At 33.5% G+C, this 20,391-nt stretch overlaps 1 protein-coding gene across 1 annotated transcript; it reads right to left on the minus strand.

The window, feature by feature from the left end:
• Positions 1 to 1,047: 1,047 nt before the first annotated feature.
• LOC149417658 (serine protease inhibitor 77Ba-like) lies at positions 1,048 to 18,584 on the minus strand. Its single transcript, XM_089640490.1, has 8 exons — positions 18,401 to 18,584; positions 13,219 to 13,346; positions 12,017 to 12,271; positions 11,647 to 11,794; positions 11,283 to 11,500; positions 3,374 to 3,580; positions 2,945 to 3,086; positions 1,048 to 1,845 (listed from the first exon to the last, which is right to left on the minus strand). The coding sequence occupies exons 1-8, from the start codon at positions 18,411 to 18,413 to the stop codon at positions 1,715 to 1,717; spliced, it is 1,242 nt and encodes a 413-aa protein (XP_089496616.1). The 5' UTR covers positions 18,414 to 18,584; the 3' UTR covers positions 1,048 to 1,714.
• Between the last annotated feature and the right edge of the window lie 1,807 nt (positions 18,585 to 20,391).

The raw sequence follows: 20,391 nt of genomic DNA on the forward strand, positions 1-20,391 counted from the left end.
TGAATATTTTTATAATATTCCTGTGCTTAAAATTAATCGATGTTATCAAACTGCAAACCGTTTTTAGAGGTTCAGTAAACATTTTCATCCCCAAACGTGTAGAAAAACATATTATTTGTTAGCCTTAATCTATTTTATGTTAAAAACATAGAATTATCTAAACTTCACATTGAAAACAGCTTTTTTCCAGTCTTGCAGATATTAACTCTCAAATTCTCTATAATTTGGGGGCGTTTATTCAATTCAAATCTTCGATTTTGACTCGTATTCTCCACACATCCAGCACTGCATTAGCGTTGATCACGGCGTGAAGCGCAATTATTAGATACTCACCGGTGGAATTATTTTTCAAATCATTTGAATTTGATTGATTTTTTCATGCGTTTTGCATTGCAGTAGGGTTGATCACGGGGTGAACCGCAATTATTAGGTACTCGCCAATGGATTTATTTTGTTAAAACATTCGAATTTGATAGACTTTTCATGCTTTTTGCATTGCAGTAGAGCGTGCGGTGTTAATAGAAATTTGTAAAAATGTATGTATAGAGTTGGCACTCATGTTCTCAGTGCAGTTCACCTGAGTTTCCTGGGAAAGAAATGTTTCCTTTTCATTTCTGATTCTGTACGCACCCTGACAGGAATGAGATTAGGGGTGTTGAAGCAATAACGTTATAGGTGCCGACTTCCTCTTCGCGGACCTCGCTTTAGGGACCTGCAGAGCAGCGATGAGTCGTTCATGAACGAGCCGCACAATTGAGCTGGATCGTTTTGATGAGCCGTACTCGTACGACTCCCGGTAAACCGTACCACGGCTCCATTGAACGGTTATTTTTTAGGGGATATTTTAGAAAAAATCGCCATTTTTCAATTGTTATTTCATACTTAATAATTAGAGACGTAAACGGTCAATTGAGTACTTGGGACCTTACCTGGGACAAATACTTACCAGCCCTTCAATAATGATATCGTTCACTTTCTCTTAAAATAAACAAAAATGATATTGAATATGCACGACTGTCATGTCATAAAAAATAATCTCGGAAGGTGTGAATTTAATAAACTGTATTTAAACATAAACAAATGTCATACTATAAAATTTTACAGAAATAACATAAACATCGTTTCAATATTATATGAATGGAATAACCATTGAAAAATTATCTCAAGTTAGAGATCAAGGTAGAGAAGTTTAAATTTCCATAATAAGCTTAATAATAACAATATTATTATTTTATTTAATAAAGTTTTAACCTGCAAAGTTTCCTTACTTAATGTGTTGTTTATTTGACTAAAGGTCGCTAATGTGAGGTGTTTCCAAATTATTAATTTGGAAACAATTTACTGCATAATTATTAACCGGACTTGTATTATTATGGTGTATAATTAAACTCGGCTTAAACGTATCTAGGAGTGGAGATTATTAGATTAATTAGATTTTTTTATTAATTTAAACATGTTCTAATTTTTTTTGTTTACGGCCTTTGTTTTGTTTTTGTAACTGAGTTGGTTTATTATTATCATTAAGTGGGGGATTTTAATCTGAGAGATGTCAGAGAGAGAGAGAGAGCTAGTTTGAGATACTTATTCCAATCATTTCGAGAGATGAAAATAAATGATCCAGAATCAGCTGAATTGTCAAAAAAGATTAAATTTTTGAATCGCAATACAAGTCAACATTTCCATTCAAAAAAATGGTTTATAATAGTGAAAGGTCTCAGAATAACGAGGGTTCGACATAGTTCCCCCCCATCAGGATGATATTAGTGGACTTCTCGATGACCAAGTAGATAAAGGGGCGGTTGGCAATGAACTTCGTGGGGGGGGTTTTGTTACTCAGCTCTCCGACTGGAATAAAAAATAAGTAAACAAATTATTAAAATAGACAATTAACTCATTTACATCTTATCGATATCTTTATATACATTTAAACGTCGGACGTATGATTCTAAATACTGTACGAAATAATTTTGCCCAGAGCCTACGTCATCTTTAGGGTTACTGTGTGGAAGGTATCTTAAGGAAATGAAAGCGAGGAGGTTCTGGGAAGGAAAAAGGTAGGAAGGATTGATAGGAATCTTAGGATTATTGTGTCCAGGAGTGACAAACGTACGAATCTACCCATCCAACTGTAGTGCAAGGCGATGTGTCAAAAGAGTCCGGTTGGAGAGGTGAAAGGGTGTCCCTCAAGCAGCCTGGCACACGCATCCAACGCTAAGACCTGAGCAAACCTCGTTCCATAAACCCGGGAAGTAACTTGGTGACTTGGTGACCAAAACCGATTGGGGTGATCTATGGTAGAGGTGTTGGTTGTCCAGTTAATGGTTCCCCTGGCCTGTCCGCCTACCAAGTAAAGTTAAAGTTTCCTAAGGAAAGTTTGAATAAGGAAAACATAAAAATATACAGGTAACATAATTTAAAAAATTAGCGTTAATCTAATACTAAGAGAAGATGCCTCCCTCTATCTATATATCGGAATTGTGTGTGGGCTATATCCATACCACGAATTAATAAAGTAAAGATACTTTAAATATGATTTAAGATTTTCACGGTCAAAAGTATTTTTGTTATTTTTTTGGGGTGTTATGCCGTGTTGCGCTAACTCCTTCTTTAGCCAACGTTTCGGACTGTCCGAATAGTATATAGGTTTTTCTTGTGCATGTTTTGTTGTCGTTTTTACTGTTGCCATTTGTATATTTCCCATTTATAGATTTGAATCAAAAAAATATTACCGGACGGCAAAGTGCCCATAACATTTTTTACTCCAAATGTGCTAAGGAATAGCTGGTTAAAGTTTGTCGGGTACGTGCCGATACACCCTGTATATCACCGTTAATTCCATATTTTTAGGTTCTATAAATTTGGCACATTATGGCAAGCGATTGCTCTAAAAGGTTGGCGAACTTGGCATAATATGCCAAAAATCGCTAGAGAAATCAAAAATGACCTGTGACCGCGGAAGCAACGGTTCCTTCCTCCGTAACTTCGATGGTGGCCTTGTGGATGACTCGGGACAGATGCAGGTTGGGAGTGGTGGACATATTGCTCAAGTCAGCGTACATGGCATCGAATACTTCGTGAACTCCCATCTGAAACAACCATTCAAACTCATTCATTATCCATCCAGCTACTTTGATGTATAAAATTACAACTCAATAAGAAATTTTTATTTAAACCAATCAACACAATTGTTCATTTTTTCTCATTTGCTTCTTGAATTCTATACTTTCGGTCCATTTGATAACAATGTTACATTTGAATATCTGCGAAACAACTGGGTTTTATAGATGGATTGCTTGATTGGCCGTCAAGCATAATATAGGTTAGGTATTATAGATATTATATTATTATTAAAATATATGAAAAGCTTTCTCACCTCGGTCAAAACCTTGTTGAGGACGAGGTCGGAGGTTACCTTAAACCTGGGGAGGTAAATATCAACTTCGTCATCTTCATATTTCTCGGCAGCCTGCTTGAGTGCATCGAGGATGGTGGCCACTGGAATATCTGGAGCCAGACGCATCACCTCTGCAAGAGACACTCCTTGATGGGGCAAGATGATGACCATCGACAGTCTGTTCTCCTGAAAACCAAAACAATTATAACCAATTTATTATCTCCATGTCGAACGCGAAGTTAATGAGCATTGCTAATTTATTAAGAATCTCTTCAAATTATTCGTAATCCGGTTAAAAACGGAATTGCAGGCCTGAAGGAATGAATTTATAGGTTTCCTGATAAAATTTTATTAAACGACGAATATATTATCACGATTTTGGAAAAAGCGTTCATGAAAATCCTAATATTTTCGCATTTCATCATTATATATTATCAAGGCAAATGTACGTGCATGAACACGTATTCCGATACATTATAATTTACAAACATTTTAACAGGAAACGGCCTGCAGTGCTGGTTTTAACTGGATTTCCTATAATTTGAAGAGATTAGCAATACTCATTTCTCTACGTTCATTCTTCGACTCTATCAGAAAATTATTGGAATGTCGGTTGAGTGTTGAGGTCCCAAAAAAAATTCTAATAAATTTTCCAACCCCACCCCATTCTTACCTACCCCCACCAGGGTCGAACCCCCCCCCTCCATGTGAATGCTATAGCTACGCCAAAATGCCTGCTTGGGAACCAGATGCGATGCCAACTAAGGATCAAACTATCATACATAAGGGAAAAGGACATGTTATGGTAAAAACAATTTAAAATACATATTTTTATAGAAACCATATTAAAAATAAAAATAAAGATTAATATGATTGAAAAAAAGATATTTTAGAGCAAATATTAAAAGTAAGATTAAAATACATGCAAAATTATTCTATTTTATTGTTAATTTTTTCTTTAACACACGTTAATCATGGTGCGTGCTTATCTAGAAATTTACCTATTTTCACATTTGAATTTAACGATACAAAAAAAATAAAAAATAAATGATAGAATGAGAACTTTCTTTAAACAGTGTTCTTTAGAAAGCTCGTGAGCTCGTGAACTCAGTGAACTCAATTATTCTTTAAATAAAGCTCGTCCCCGTTCAAATAGCCAATGTTGAACACGGATGGTATAAAAGGAATATAGAATTATTTATCTTTATATCGGTGTTCAGTGCATGTATATTTTAGGAGCGATGAACCAGAATTGTCGTTGAGCGAATGTGGTTCTAGTTTTAGGGAGTACGCATCCCAGGTTTGATGAAAAGCGGGTGTGTGCTTGATGCTGTGGAGTTATTTTTTCCGTATTTAGCATAAGCTTGTCTTAGTTAATAAATGGCGAATATATAAAACCCTAATTTTAGCATTTTAGTTTATTGTCCTCAAATTTAATTTATTGAACTCAATTTTTATTTATTTTTTGTCTATTAAATAATATTATTATTCAATTTATAAATAAATATTTTTGTCTACTATTTCCAAAGACAAAATAGCTGGCACGCGTAATAATAGTTACACAGCAGAACTTGTTTACAAATAAATTGTTTGTTTTTGTTTTAAATGAATAATAAGATTTTTACATAAGCATTGATACTTTTGAATTTAAGTGATGAGTAGTTGGGTGTCAATATTCATTTACAAACTGACGGGTCGGAAGAAAAATTCGGACGTGTATTTCAGTTCTATGTAAAAGTAGGCACCAAGCACCTTCAGACAATCAGATATATATGAATTGTCTCAACGAATGTATGACGCGAAGGCCATCCGATAGTCTGAACGGACTATCGGATGGAAAAAACGGACATATATCCCCTTCCTAGCCACTGACTTCAATTGATTAATGGTTATCGAAAAATAGATAAATGTGGAAATATATATTTTTTTATGATTATAATACTGTGGTCTTCGAACAAGATCATTTTGTAAGAAAGTACTGGAAAAATAATGGTTGAATTATCTATAATTAGTTCTATTAGAGCGTCCTTGTTGTGTTATTTCATCCAAAAGGTGCTACATCTTTATTACTTATTTTATTGGTATAATAATAATTAATGAAACAAGCAGATACAAAGCGAAACGGATTCGGAGTCACACAGGGACAAAAGAGGCGGCTTGTTAAAGCGATTCGTCTGTTGTCAGAAGATTGGACTAATTTATGTTCGTTCCATCACAGAGTAGGCAGAATGATTTGGATATATTATTGTTAATTCAGTAAGTTGATTATAACCACATAACAGAATATGTCACCCCTCCATTTTCAATTGGATTTGTGCCGGGCGGACATGCTTATTTGTTTTATTTTTTTAATTTTACGCCTAATAAGGCTTTTACATATGTATAACAATATTTAAGAGATTATAATCGTAAATAATGCAGAAAATGACTGTTTAAAACACATATATATAAATAAAAATATTGTTGAATTTGATCCACACAGTTGTAGGTACAAAATATAAAAATAAAAAATCCATTTTTTTTTCCTTCAGTCGACAAAATACTGTTAACGTGCAAAATACTGCAATACTGTCAATTTAAATAGCTTTATCAAAATATTCCCCTACTTGATGAAACAAACATCAATAAGGTATACTTTTATAATGAAATTGATGTACTAAATATATCAACAACATTGTATTTGTTTACTAGCTGTTGAATCCGTCGCATAGGAGTGTGATATTGGGACGTTGATATAGAATTGCTACAATAATACGGTAGGTACTGTCTTGTAACTGACCTGCTTGGAGTATGAAAAGAGTTTACTTTTAATAAATCGGGGGTATTAAACATTGAATTAATGATTTTATACAAACAGGTTAATGGGTAACAGGTAATGTTGATGGGTCATCCACATAACTTTTGCAAGAATCCTAGATAGAAAAAAAAATTATTATATTATAAAAAAATTATCAAATATCTCCCACTGTCGTAAAAAAAGTGTAAAAAGTGATGAAGTGATTTTACAGAGATTTTCCTTTTTGATAAATAACTTTTAAGAAATCCATGAAAAACAATATCGAAGACAAAAACAGACGAAGTATCAGTATAAAACGAATCAACTGTGACCCTTTGATAGGAGCATTAAAATTTACAATTTTCGTAAAACAATAAGTTATCGTAAATCTATCTGGCATAAAACGATATTATATGTGGTTTTATTTGGTACATAATGTTACTCAACATAATCTTTTCCAAAAGTTTAGGTAATGTTTACGCAATACATATGGGTCTATAATTTTCTATTGATTTTATCTCCTTTTTGAAAATGGGTGTTATAAAGCTCCATTTCAAGATTTCAGGAAAACAACCGGTATATATATATTTTTTTTTTTTTTTTTATGTGACACCTCACAAGAGTGTCCCTGCCTGTGCAGTGCACAGACAGGGGAACTATGTCACCACCCGGTTGGGCGGCGTTGTGAGGCGGAGTAAGGTAGGGGCTGTAGGAAGGGATTTGTTAATGCGGGCCTTGAAGAGGCTCGGATTATAGGAGGGAGGAAAAACAGATGCCGGTAGCTCGTTCCACATACGAGCCGACTTACACAAAAACGAGTCGTAAAAACGGCCCATTCTCATGAAGCCAACGTCAACCGTGAACGGGTGTTCAGTTCGTGTCCGTCGAGTTTCGCGCACGTGCACCGGTGCATCAGGAATCAATGCTGCTAGCTCATTGGAGCAGGCTCCATTGATAAAGATAGTATATAAAGATAAATTAAAAATTATATGAATACAGGATGGCGCAGAAGTAATGACACGGTTTTGAGGAGGTATAAGAAAACTGAAAAACTTAGAGACTCAAAACTTTTTAATTATGATCTGTATATAATCCCGTTTTTCATTAAGTTTTGAATACCATTTCAGCAAGATGGGGGGCTTCAGCAGCAAACACTGATGCAGTCTATTTTTGGCAGCCAAACACAGACTCAAAAACGCACTCGAAAAGCCAACAACCCACCAATAAAAAGAACATTAACACTATTTTTTACATTAACTCCACACACGAGGTATGAGGAAAATAATTTACCTTGGGCCTATGTCATCTCTTGGAATGCTGTGTAGAGGGTTGATGTCATCATCCGACGATCCTAAAGCCGACTATATGACCTCGATCATATAAAAAGCAATATTTTAAAAAGCCCCCCAAGCGCCTCCTTAAATCTTTGGTATTTGATTATTGACTTCGTTTCAATTGTTAAATTACTTAAGATTTTAGGAGCAAGAAAGTTAAGCTGTGACTGGGCCATTGAGGTATTTTTGATTGGGATAATATAGTTGGATTGGTTGGAATATCTAATATTATGGTGTGATAAAATAATCATTTTTTTAAATTTGAATATAGTGAAAGAAGTATCGTAACAATTGGTCCTAAGAATCTGAAGAGTCACAGAAGTATAGTGGACAAGTAGTGCAAACCAAAGACTCTCGCATTGACGGAAGTATACCTAATAAAAGAATCTCAAGAGTCAAAGAAGTATTGTGGACAAGTAGTGCAAACCAAAGACTCTCGCATTGATGGAAGTATACCTAATAAAAGAATCTCAAGAGTCAAAGAAGTATTGTGGACAAGTAGTGCAAACCAAAGACTCTCGCATTGATGGAAGTATACCTAATACAAGAATCTCAAGAGTCAAAGAAGTATTGTGGACAAGTAGTGCAAACCAAAGACTCTCGCATTGACTGAAGTATACCTAATAAAAGAATCTCAAGAGTCAAAGAAGTATTGTGGACAAGTAGTGCAAACCAAAGACTCTCGCATTGACGGAAGTATACCTAATAAAAGAATCTCAAGAGTCAAAGAAGTATTGTGGACAAGTAGTGCAAACCAAAGACTCTCGCATTGATGGAAGTATACCTAATAAAAGAATCTCAAGAGTCAAAGAAGTATTGTGGACAAGTAGTGCAAACCAAAGACTCTCGCATTGACGGAAGTATACCTAATAAAAGAATCTCAAGAGTCAAAGAAGTATTGTGGACAAGTAGTGCAAACCAAAGACTCTCGCATTGACTGAAGTATACCTAATAAAAGAATCTCAAGAGTCAAAGAAGTATTGTGGACAAGTAGTGCAAACCAAAGACTCTCGCATTGACTGAAGTATACCTAATAAAAGAATCTCAAGAGTCAAAGAAGTATTGTGGACAAGTAGTGCAAACCAAAGACTCTCGCATTGACTGAAGTATACCTAATAAAAGAATCTCAAGAGTCAAAGAAGTATTGTGGACAAGTAGTGCAAACCAAAGACTCTCGCATTGACGGAAGTATACCTAATAAAAGAATCTCAAGAGTCAAAGAAGTATTGTGGACAAGTAGTGCAAACCAAAGACTCTCGCATTGACTGAAGTATACCTAATAAAAGAATCTCAAGAGTCAAAGAAGTATTGTGGACAAGTAGTGCAAACCAAAGACTCTCGCAATGATGGAAGTATACCTAATAAAAGAATCTCAAGAGTCAAAGAAGTATTGTGGACAAGTAGTGCAAACCAAAGACTCTCGCATTGATGGAAGTATACCTAATAAAAGAATCTCAAGAGTCAAAGAAGTATTGTGGACAAGTAGTGCAAACCAAAGACTCTCGCATTGATGGAAGTATACCTAATAAAAGAATCTCAAGAGTCAAAGAAGTATTGTGGACAAGTAGTGCAAACCAAAGACTCTCGCATTGACGGAAGTATACCTAATAAAAGAATCTCAAGAGTCAAAGAAGTATTGTGGACAAGTAGTGCAAACCAAAGACTCTCGCAATGATGGAAGTATACCTAATAAAAGAATCTCAAGAGTCAAAGAAGTATTGTGGACAAGTAGTGCAAACCAAAGACTCTCGCATTGACGGAAGTATACCTAATAAAAGAATCTCAAGAGTCAAAGAAGTATTGTGGACAAGTAGTGCAAACCAAAGACTCTCGCAATGATGGAAGTATACCTAATAAAAGAATCTCAAGAGTCAAAGAAGTATTGTGGACAAGTAGTGCAAACCAAAGACTCTCGCATTGACGGAAGTATACCTAATAAAAGAATCTCAAGAGTCAAAGAAGTATTGTGGACAAGTAGTGCAAACCAAAGACTCTCGCATTGACGGAAGTATACCTAATAAAAGAATCTCAAGAGTCAAAGAAGTATTGTGGACAAGTAGTGCAAACCAAAGACTCTCGCATTGACGGAAGTATACCTAATAAAAGAATCTCAAGAGTCAAAGAAGTATTGTGGACAAGTAGTGCAAACCAAAGACTCTCGCAATGATGGAAGTATACCTAATAAAAGAATCTCAAGAGTCAAAGAAGTATTGTGGACAAGTAGTGCAAACCAAAGACTCTCGCATTGATGGAAGTATACCTAATAAAAGAATCTCAAGAGTCAAAGAAGTATTGTGGACAAGTAGTGCAAACCAAAGACTCTCGCATTGATGGAAGTATACCTAATAAAAGAATCTCAAGAGTCAAAGAAGTATTGTGGACAAGTAGTGCAAACCAAAGACTCTCGCATTGACTGAAGTATACCTAATAAAAGAATCTCAAGAGTCAAAGAAGTATTGTGGACAAGTAGTGCAAACCAAAGACTCTCGCATTGACTGAAGTATACCTAATAAAAGAAAAATTCTATTTCATCGCTCAGACACGGACGATTCCAGTACTCGTTTCCATAAAAAACGACACCTTTTATTTTGGTATTTGAACAATAAAAAATCTCTTTCTTAAAAATCGACATACAGACAATCTCATTAAGGCAGCAAAAGGTCTCGCCATACTTACCAGCTTTTAATCGATGTTATTTGTCATACGTCATTTTTCGGTTCCATGATAACTCAACACACTTTTAAAAAGTGATATAAAGTCTTTAGAAACGATGAAAAAGATTTTTTTTTAACCTTACCTAACCTAACCTAACCTACTTAACCCAGTTAATAAAGTTTTTGTTTCATCACTTTCCATGACTTTATATAACTTTTTAAAGATGTGATGAATTATCATTGTGATGATTTATCCGGTCACCCATTTTTCATTGCAGGCTTCCTACCGAATGTCAAAAATTATTACTGATAATGTTGACAAATTCTTTTTCGCGTCAATATTGACAGTTTTAACCTTTCCTTATATGTGGTGTGTATTTACTACACATTGCTTATAATAACTTTAATAACTCTATAAATATAATAAATTCTGGGTTCAGATTTAAGTTATTCCCCCGTTATACATTTATGCACTGAATTAAAAAATAAATTTTTACATAGTTTTCAAATTCAATTAAAAATCAGAGTTTTTTGTTAAAAATCGGGAATAAATTCACCAATACAATCAACCGTGTGACACTGTTACGCGTAGAGTGTGCGAGGAAATGACACGCTATTGATGTCCTGCTTTAGTTCGCTATGCGGGAACATGAGAAATCCACACGTCCGCAGTTGTATTTTGATTTAGACCATCGATACCTACGACCGCATAGCTGTGTGTGTGCCAACCGCCGAGCCGCCAGCCAGTTGGACGCGGACGGTCGTTAGATGACATGTGGATTGTGGACTCCTCGCACGTTTTTTTAGCATCTGCCGATGGTTTTTTCATGTTTTCAGCAATTAAATTACAATTATTATCATTTTTGATGTAAAGTAAATTAAACATAAGCGATTAGCTATGAATATTTATATTTTTCCGATATTAAATCGCTTATTTTGATATGTTTATTGAATACACAGCACCGGAACGCGTGGATTTTTTTAGCATAGTAAGGTTAAGGCGACTTTACCAGCCACCAGATGTGGTAGACAAAAGAGTGTTAAGTGAAAGGTATTCTGGACAAAAATTCACAAACCAAAGCGAAAGTAATAAAGTTTAACAATGTAGAGGTTTATAATAATACCTGTCCATAGGGTAATTCCACAACGTGAGACTTGAAGTTCTGCATGTTGGCGTAGGGCAGGGGGGACCTTTGGAACATCATCCGGACCTTGGCGACCTCTCTGTTCTGCTCGTCAAAAAAGGGCGCTATGGTAGTCTCCGAGGAATTGAACGGCAGCGTCCACTGCCCCTTGAAGAATATGGCGTTCGTGAGAATCATCACGGAGTCTTTCAAGTCCTCTGAAAATAGGCAATTCATTTTGTAAATATTTCCGACTATATATTGTTATATATTGTTGAATGCAGCACATTTCAATTCGACTTCAGAAAAAAAATTCAGTGATAATGAAAAAAAATAATGATAAGTAAGTTTTTTGATTAATTACCAGAATTAACAATCTGGTCGATCTTGCCGCGTGTTGCTTGGGAAAGTTCATTATTAATGGTCGATGCTGCAGATGGTGCCAAAAAGTCCAGACTTGTCATTTTTGTTCTGAATGTTGATGCCACTCTCTGGATGAAATTCGGATTGATCTAAAAAAGGGTTAGAAAAGTCAATTTTTTTAACAATGTAGTATTGGGATTCATTTAGATTTACCTTCTATGCAATAATAATATGTTTTGTTAAAAACGTCTAAAAATTGTTGGAAAACTGAAAATACTTTCAAACGCCGCTTTAATTGTTGTAAAATATGTTCAGGGAAAATGAACCTATGTAGCTTGAGGGTGTCAAGAAAAAGATGCATCTCGACTCACTGTGATATTCTTGCGGTAGAACACCGAGTTGACTGTTTCCAATTCAACTGTTTTAGTGTTAACCACGAAGTAAGGACTCAGCCGGGAGTAGGTCTCCGCCGGGTCTTTGTACTTCTTAAAGGGACTGTAGCCCAGCGCACCCAGCAGCTCGTCTCTGGTGATGTCACCCGCGCCCTGCGATAGCACCGCCATCGTAGTCCACACGGAGAATGGACTGATGAGCACATTAGTGCCTTCAGAATCGAGGAAGCTTCTCTGAAAAAAATTAAGCTTGTATCGAATGCACACAGAACACCACCACCAACCACCTGAACATGGACCACAAGAAGAATGAACTGATGGCCACATACCTACCCGTCGCATTGCATTTCGGAAAGTTTTTCTGACATAACACGGTTTGTCTTTAACCCCCGAAAGTACCGCCATCACGGACCAGAAGGAGAATAGGTGACATGTAAATTCGACAATACTCTTGCTCAACATGCCAAGGAGGTTTCTTTGATAAAATATGACATTTTCAAACATGCAAAACAGGCAAGAAACGTAAATAAAGTACTAAAAATGAGCAGTATTGCAACTTTTAACAGTAGGACCCGATTTTGTTATAAATTTTGTGTCTTTGCGGCTTATAATCAACACAATAATTTCGCCATTGAAAACCTCAAGGGTAATCATCAGTGTCTTGGCTGCATGGTTCCTTGGCTCTTTGGCGTTACAAATAATAACACATTTATATAACATGTGAAGAGTGCTAAAGATAAGGCTTAGAACTACAGTTACAGTTACTTAGTCTACAACAACCCACCAACTTCGCGCAGGGCCGCGGGCCCAAAAGAAATCGCCCGCCCCCGCCGTCTAGGTGTAATGCACCTCCAGCCTTTCATCCAGACCAGCCCGCATGGCGTCGAGGACCGAACAGCATCTCACTTTAGTGATGCCTTCACCATTAGTGATGAATATCGCTTTTAATTGTAGTCTCTGCACTATCTACTAAACTGCAATGACCACACTACACCATCGTTCATCTCCACTATCTACGGCGTCGAGCACGGATTCATATCCCACCGCGACTTGACATACATGCATCCCATCGTGATGCACACCTCTTTCATGCGTATACCTATCGTCACCCACAAATGTACGGGTTCAACAATTATTATTATTTTATTTTTTTAAATTTAATCAAAATCGAAATGTCTTACGAATAAAATGGCGATGCTGAAATTCTCAATTCCTTTGGAGAGCTCCTTCAATGTAGTTATAGATTCTCCATCCCGATCCACAGCGGGACTCAGAACCGCTACGCTGGCGAGTATCAAAAGTGCTAAGCCTGAAAATGTTTTTTTTAAACTGTGTTAAAAAGAACAAGTATTGTCTAAATAAATTACTTCTGGAGTTTCCAAACAAATTGATATAGCCAATTGCCGTATAGCAATATGTACGTTGGGGAGGTCTGCGTCCTGGAAAACAACAGCTGGTACCATAATGCGCAATGTCTGTGATTGCAGAAATAATACCTGGCTCTTCAGGTCTGGTCACCAAGGAAAGCTAAAGCCATTTTAAGCAATATTTCCTTTCTGAATTATGTTAATTCACCAGGGCGATAATAGTAGAGTATCTTCAAACCAAAACAAAACAAAAACAATGACTAAAACAAAACCAAAGAACAAAAAAAAACAAAAAAAAACAAAAAAATAACAAAAAAACAAAAACAAATTAATAAAAAAACCACAAACAAAACTACAAAAAAATATATATCCATATCTCAGTAGAGGTAAAGTCACAAGGAGGAAATCCATAATTGCTTTTATTTTAGCTGCATAATACTTATGCACAAACTGACTAAATGTAAACTGTCGATTTACCGAAAATTTATAATTAAATAAAATAAATAAATATATTTTTATAATATATAATGCAACCAACAGTTGCCAACCTTTATGCTTTATTTATTTATTTAAGGAGAAAACACAGATACAGACAGTAATTAAAAGATAATTTTGTAAAACAATAACTTGAGAATTCGCCTGCATCCTAACTATTTCTCACATATTGACTGACAGATAACAATTTTAAATATTTTTTTACATGTAAATAAGGAAAAAGTATAAAAGAAAATTATTTTGTATATAGATAATGCTCAGTGTCAAATAAAAGTGTACAAATATTTCTTATACAAGTTTAGAGATAAATCATAAAAAAGTACTTAAAGAGTATAGTGAATGAAGTAAGTACACATTTTCTGCTTTTTTATAGGAAAACAGACTTTAATTTCGTACCAAAAGTACCATATGCATCAAAAAATATGTCGGAATCCTTCAGGTTTAACCCATTATTACTAAGCACTAGGGTGTATCGATTTTTAACTTTTTTTTTGTTTTCAAATTCCAAGTTGAGAAAAAGTTGCTACTAGGTACCACAACTTACCACAAAAAGTGTTGGATTTTTAAAAAAATGTTTAGGCCTCCCGCACAAGGCTTAAAGTTTTAATTTTTTTCAAAAAATATAAAAAAAAATTAAATTTTAAAAAATAAAATCGTAACTTATGTGTTCTGAACTCATTTTATGCCTTCTGTAAGAAAATTAAAATTAATTTCGGTGGTTTAAACTTAAAAAAAAAACATGGTTCATATATGTACACAAAATTACAAAATTTCATCAAAATTAACAAACTTTAGGGCTTGTGCGGGAGACCTAAAATAGATTTTTTATAAAAAAATATCGTTTCTTACTTATTTTTAAGCCCTAATATTACTGTTTTTATCTTGAAATAAACACAAAAGTTTAGATTTTATTTTTTAAAATTTTAAAAAAATTTGATATTTTTTGAAAAAAATTAAAAATTTAGGCCTTGTGCGGGAGACCTAAACATTTTTTTAAAAATCCAAAACTTTTTGTGGTAAGTTGTGGTACCTAGTAGCAACTTTTTCTCAACTTGGAATTAGAAAACAAACAAAAAGTTAAAAGTCGATACACCCTACTAAGCACACGTAGGTAGCTCTTATTTTAATAAGTTTGATTTAATTTTTATTTTAATAAGGACGGGTTGTTTCGGAGAATATGATTTTTTTTTCGATTTTCGGGTTCTGTGAAAGTCCGAGTTCTGTTATTATATCATTATAGGCTAGTTGCTTGACAGAACTGAAATAATAACAGAACGTGAAAAAATCTTTCACAGAACTTGAAAATTAACTTTGAAATTTGAAGAATTGTTCAAATTCCCCGAAACAACCCACCCTAAGTTTGGTAATCAAACATATTCAGGTTTAATATATTTTATTTTTTATTCTTTCTCTCCTTTCTTTCCCTATTTTATCTTTAGCAGTACAAAATATGTATATCAGTTTTTTTTTTAATTTTGCCTGTCCCATTACAGGTTATTCTCCTAGTTGGACAGATAAAACATTTTTCAAAATGTACTAAATAAACAATAAATAGTAAAACATAATCATATTATTTTTAATGAAATTTACTTGTACACTCTGCGATTTGAACCCGCAATCTCTGGATTCGTAGTCGAGAGCCTTAAACCACGACCGCGGAGACAGTCTATAATAATAATATTAACATTATTAAGTCAAAATATAATCTTTACAAACGCTGCATGTTGCTTTAGAAACCAACAAACTTTTTGAAATTAATAAATTAGGGATAATTCTTAAAAACTGTCTGTGCAGGAGGTCAGAAGAGACCGTACAGGAAAGATTGTGTACTAATTTTATTGTTTTTAACATTATGTTTTTATTGTACTCTGAAATGTGCTGGTGAAATCGATGGCTTTGAGTATATACAATTCAAGGTTGTTCGGGTCAACAAACAAGTGTGTGGTTTAACCTTTCCTTGCCGGAGTTGACAACTGAGTGAACATCGTCTCTAATAACTAAAATGTCTCTGTAAATAATACTAGTCAAAGAGTTCATATTTTAGGTATTCCTGCGCAATATATTTAGGTATTTCACAAAATAATTAGAATATTTAAATATTTTCCAAGTGTACAATACCGAAGTACAAGTTTATTTAACACCGTAATAGAAGGGTTAATACAAGTTTGTGACGTGGCTAAACCGGCTGCAATCTTGCACGATTCAAGTTTAATATTATTAACCTGACAGACGCAGCTGTATCAAATGTTCCCGATTCGGGACTGTCGCAAATATGATCAATCTAGTTTCACAGTTTAAAAATTAGGAATTATTTTGACATTATTAGATTGAAATTCACTTGAATCTATGAGATGCTAGAACACCTATCGAAATTATGGAATAATTTAGATCCAATTCAAATTATTCATTTTAAAATTACTATGCAAATATTTAATCCTAGGATATCTAACATCTTTTATCGTAACTCAATAATACAATATCATTTTACAGCGTACATTACTGTAAGTAATTTTACAATAGTGTAATAATAAGGGCGGTATTCGCCATAGAAACAGCCTATGTGACAGTTACGATAATCTACGCCTTGCGAGCCTATTGAGTATATCGCAGGCACCATTCCATGTTTCAAAACGTTCGACTTGATTCTGTTTTATGATAATAAGAAGTTATATATATTAAATAAAGGAATAGAGCTATCTAGAGTACAGAAATTTACATCAGCGAAACCTCTTATTGGTTCAATAACTATACATATTTCACTACACATTGTCAATACTAAAACTGTTGGTTTTCTAAAATAAAATAAAATATTTTTTATTTTGTTCGCGGAAATGAATCAGTTAATATTGTTTCGTTAACCAGCAGCTATTTTGGGAATAATGACTAACAATTGAAATTTGTAATTTGCAAAATTACGAATAAAATATCAGCAATAATACACCAATACAATAATATTACCAAGTGCAAAGTGGAATATTTTTTATCCATATTTTAAAATTAAAATACATAACGTTTATATTTTTTAAATATTTTACAACGTTCTAGTGAGAATCATTTACGATGATACCCTACGTTGTTTTTTTGTTCGATTAATGATCGTTTTTGAATCTTACAATATTCTACATTGGAAAATAGAACTTAAAATATTTCGTTATGTAATTTTTAAGATATTCTACGGTGGAAAAATCTTTAAATATATCGTAAGTGATACTTCCGATAGTATACACCGAGATACAATCTTACTTACGATACTTTACGACTGAAAAATTTATTTCAATGCATAAATAACATATTTTTGTTCACATTTCTGTAATTTCCATTACCGTCCGGTGCCAATTTGGAAAAAATGCCCTTCTTGAACCCAATGTTGAAACCACTGATGCTACTGCCACTTCTTGAAACCTATGATAATACCACTGATGATGACATATATTCGTTTTTAACAAGAAGCCGAATGAATCATCTAATGTTAAATTAATTGTTAAGTTTGATTTTCGGAAAATCAATACGTCTCACGAGCAATGGTATGCGTTTTATTGTAAGCTTCATTTGTCAGTGTTTATTTTACTATTTTCGGTCTTGCTGAAAAGGAAGGTATCTGTTACACGGTAATAAAGGGAAATCTAGACGAGATGCAAATGAAGTCTCAAGTAATCTTCTTGATTTCAAATTAAGTCAAAATTTAAACCGAATTGTTATGCCCTTTCCATGTGTATGTCCATGGCCTACTGTATGGTCAAGTGGGTTACGACAGATTGTAAACTATATAAAGTACTATATAATAGAAGACGTATACGGAATATTATAATTTTTTACACTTTTACTGCGACTGAGTAAAAATAGATGCAATATCTGACATTATTTACATCAAAACTTCCAGCGTTTAAAAGGTTAAGAATTATGGTCTCACTGCTACAGGTTTGCCTTCAGAGAATTCTCCCAACGGCAGCGCAGAGACGAGGTTTTCATTGCTAACGCTGGCTAAACCTTATGATATACATTCAAAGAGTGCACTGAGTGTAATCAATTTTATATTTTAAAAATATAATTGATTATTTGCGAAGTTATTTGGACCTATATACTATTAATCCTTATCCAATTAAATATATTAGTTATGTTGGGCATTTAATTTAGATAAAAATTGGCCTTCACAGCATATCATTTAAATAAACATCTTAGAAGATATCATAGATTTAAAATTACGCGCAACGAAAAAAGAGTCAAGAAGCTTCCTTCACCAATATAGTTTTAATCCTAACCCAATTACTCAAATTAGTTACATTTGGCTTTAAATGTAGATACAAATTGTTCTAGTGATATCTAGAAGATTTGCACACATGCAGGCGCATCTACTAAGGTGGACAATCTGCCACTGTGCTAAACCATGAAATCAACAACCGGTGGGTCATCAAGGTCAGTGAGTGGGAACGTAAAAAGTAATAATAATGATAAGTAAAACCAATGATTCGAGTAAGTAATTAGTAATTATCATACAACACACCTGTTTTAGCCATTTCGTTGGACAATAGAAACAAATTGTAGATGAAGAAGATGATAAAAAATCTAATCCATAAGAGTTTGCAAAAACAATGCGCAATTGGAATACTGTAACTTCTTCCCTTGGTTGTCGTGTTTCACACTCGAATGTACGTCACCCACTGACGACAGACGACCGCCAAAGTTCTTCGTTTTATCTAAAACTACTTACATGGTGGGAGACGGAAAAAATGTTATCCAATCCACAATATATAAACTTATTGTTTTTAACCCGTTACATGATAATTTTATTATTTTCTTCAAATTCCCAATTGTTGCCGTGTGTTATACATATTCTCTTACACTACTTAATTTATGTCATTTTCAAAAACAAAAACTGTACAAAAACCTAGGTAAAATAATCTTTAAAACGTGTTTATTAGAAATAAACATTTTTATTTCTAAATACATAGAATTTGGAATTTAAAATGTATTTTGAGTTTAAAAAACAAACCTAAATATTAATCCGAAAAACGTATGGAAAATCTATGAAACTTCACATTTTGAAAACACATTCCTTTTCATAAGAAAATTTGCAATGAAACTCTCACTTCATTTTTCATCTTGTTTGTACGTTTTATATTTTGTATTACGTATTCAAGGGGTCATTTCTTTTTCATATAAAAATATTTGATTACTTTGTTTTATATTTTTAACATCGTTTTAATTATATTTTATCGTGCATTTCTGGAAAACTTTACGATTCACTTATTCCTGAGCCATTTATATATTGAATTTATGTAACTTGTCATAATTTATTTTAAAATTAAATGGTTTTTAAGAATTTTGTACACGTCATGGAGTAACCTCAAAAATTTCACGGAGTTTAAAACACTTAATTTGAGCGTAAACCCGTCAAAAATAAAAAGATTGTTAATTAAGAATCAATATTTTATAGACGAAACTGATAACATTATGTTGCATAAACCAAATATTTTATAGACGAAACTGATCACATTATGTTGCATAAACTAAATATTTTATAGACGACACTGATCACATTATTATGTTGTATAAACTAAATATTTTATAGACGACACTGATCACATTATGTTGTATAAACTAAATATTTTATAGACGACACTGATCACATTATGTTGTATAAACTAAACATTTTATAGACGACACTGATCACATTATGTTGTATAAACTAAATATTTTATAGACGACATTGATCACATTATGTTGTATAAACTAAACATTTTATAGACGACACTGATCACATTATGTTGTATAAACTAAATATTTTATAGACGACACTGATCACATTATGTTGTATAAACTAAATAACTTTTGAAATACTTTCAAATATTTGAAATTAGAATTTCCAATGAATATGAATAATGTCGTAAAAAGGGATGGGAAGATAGTATTATTCAACACACTCGAGAAACGTTCGACTCTTGGGAGAAAACGATTTATAAATTCGTGATATACTATTATATACTTGTATAACTTTAAATTTAAAAGGAGTTCCATAAATTTAACTTGATATAAATAAATTAGCAAACAAGATGAATAAATTATTGTAATTCGATTATGACATACTTTAATTAATTTAAAAAATTAATGAGATTAGACATAAATTATATGTAATATAATATAATGAATACAGATTATTACTGACCCTTCTAAAAATACTATATATATTTATTAGAGTGCATGCTACTCAGTAAAACTACAGATTGATTTAGCATCTAATATTATGATAAGAACGTAATTTAATCAGTTTGATGATGAAATGAAATATTGGTTTTCAGTAAATATATATATATACACATTTTCAGTATATGTATATATACACATATATTAACAGCAAAAATGGTATACTACTTGAGAGTATGTGAATCGTAGGCAGCAGTTTTAAAGATAAACGTTCATAAGAAACCCGCATTAGACAGACTAATTGATGCAAATCTCAACAGTTGCTAAGTTTTCCTTAAGAGAATCATGACG

Source organism: Hesperophylax consimilis, chromosome 15 (assembly GCF_061612785.1).
Source record: "Hesperophylax consimilis isolate HC1 chromosome 15, BYU_Hcon_1.0, whole genome shotgun sequence".
NCBI classification, from domain to species: Eukaryota; Metazoa; Arthropoda; class Insecta; order Trichoptera; family Limnephilidae; genus Hesperophylax; species Hesperophylax consimilis.

What these genes read in the sequence shown, in the direction of transcription:
- LOC149417658 (XM_089640490.1), bottom strand. An exon ending in TCAACAAGGTTTTGACCGAG is followed by an intron (nt 3,087 to 3,373) that starts GTGAGAAAGCTT and finishes TGGTTGTTTCAG; the next exon opens with ATGGGAGTTCACGAAGTATT. An exon ending in CGTTGCTTCCGCGGTCACAG is followed by an intron (nt 1,846 to 2,944) that starts GTCATTTTTGAT and finishes TTTTTATTCCAG; the next exon opens with TCGGAGAGCTGAGTAACAAA.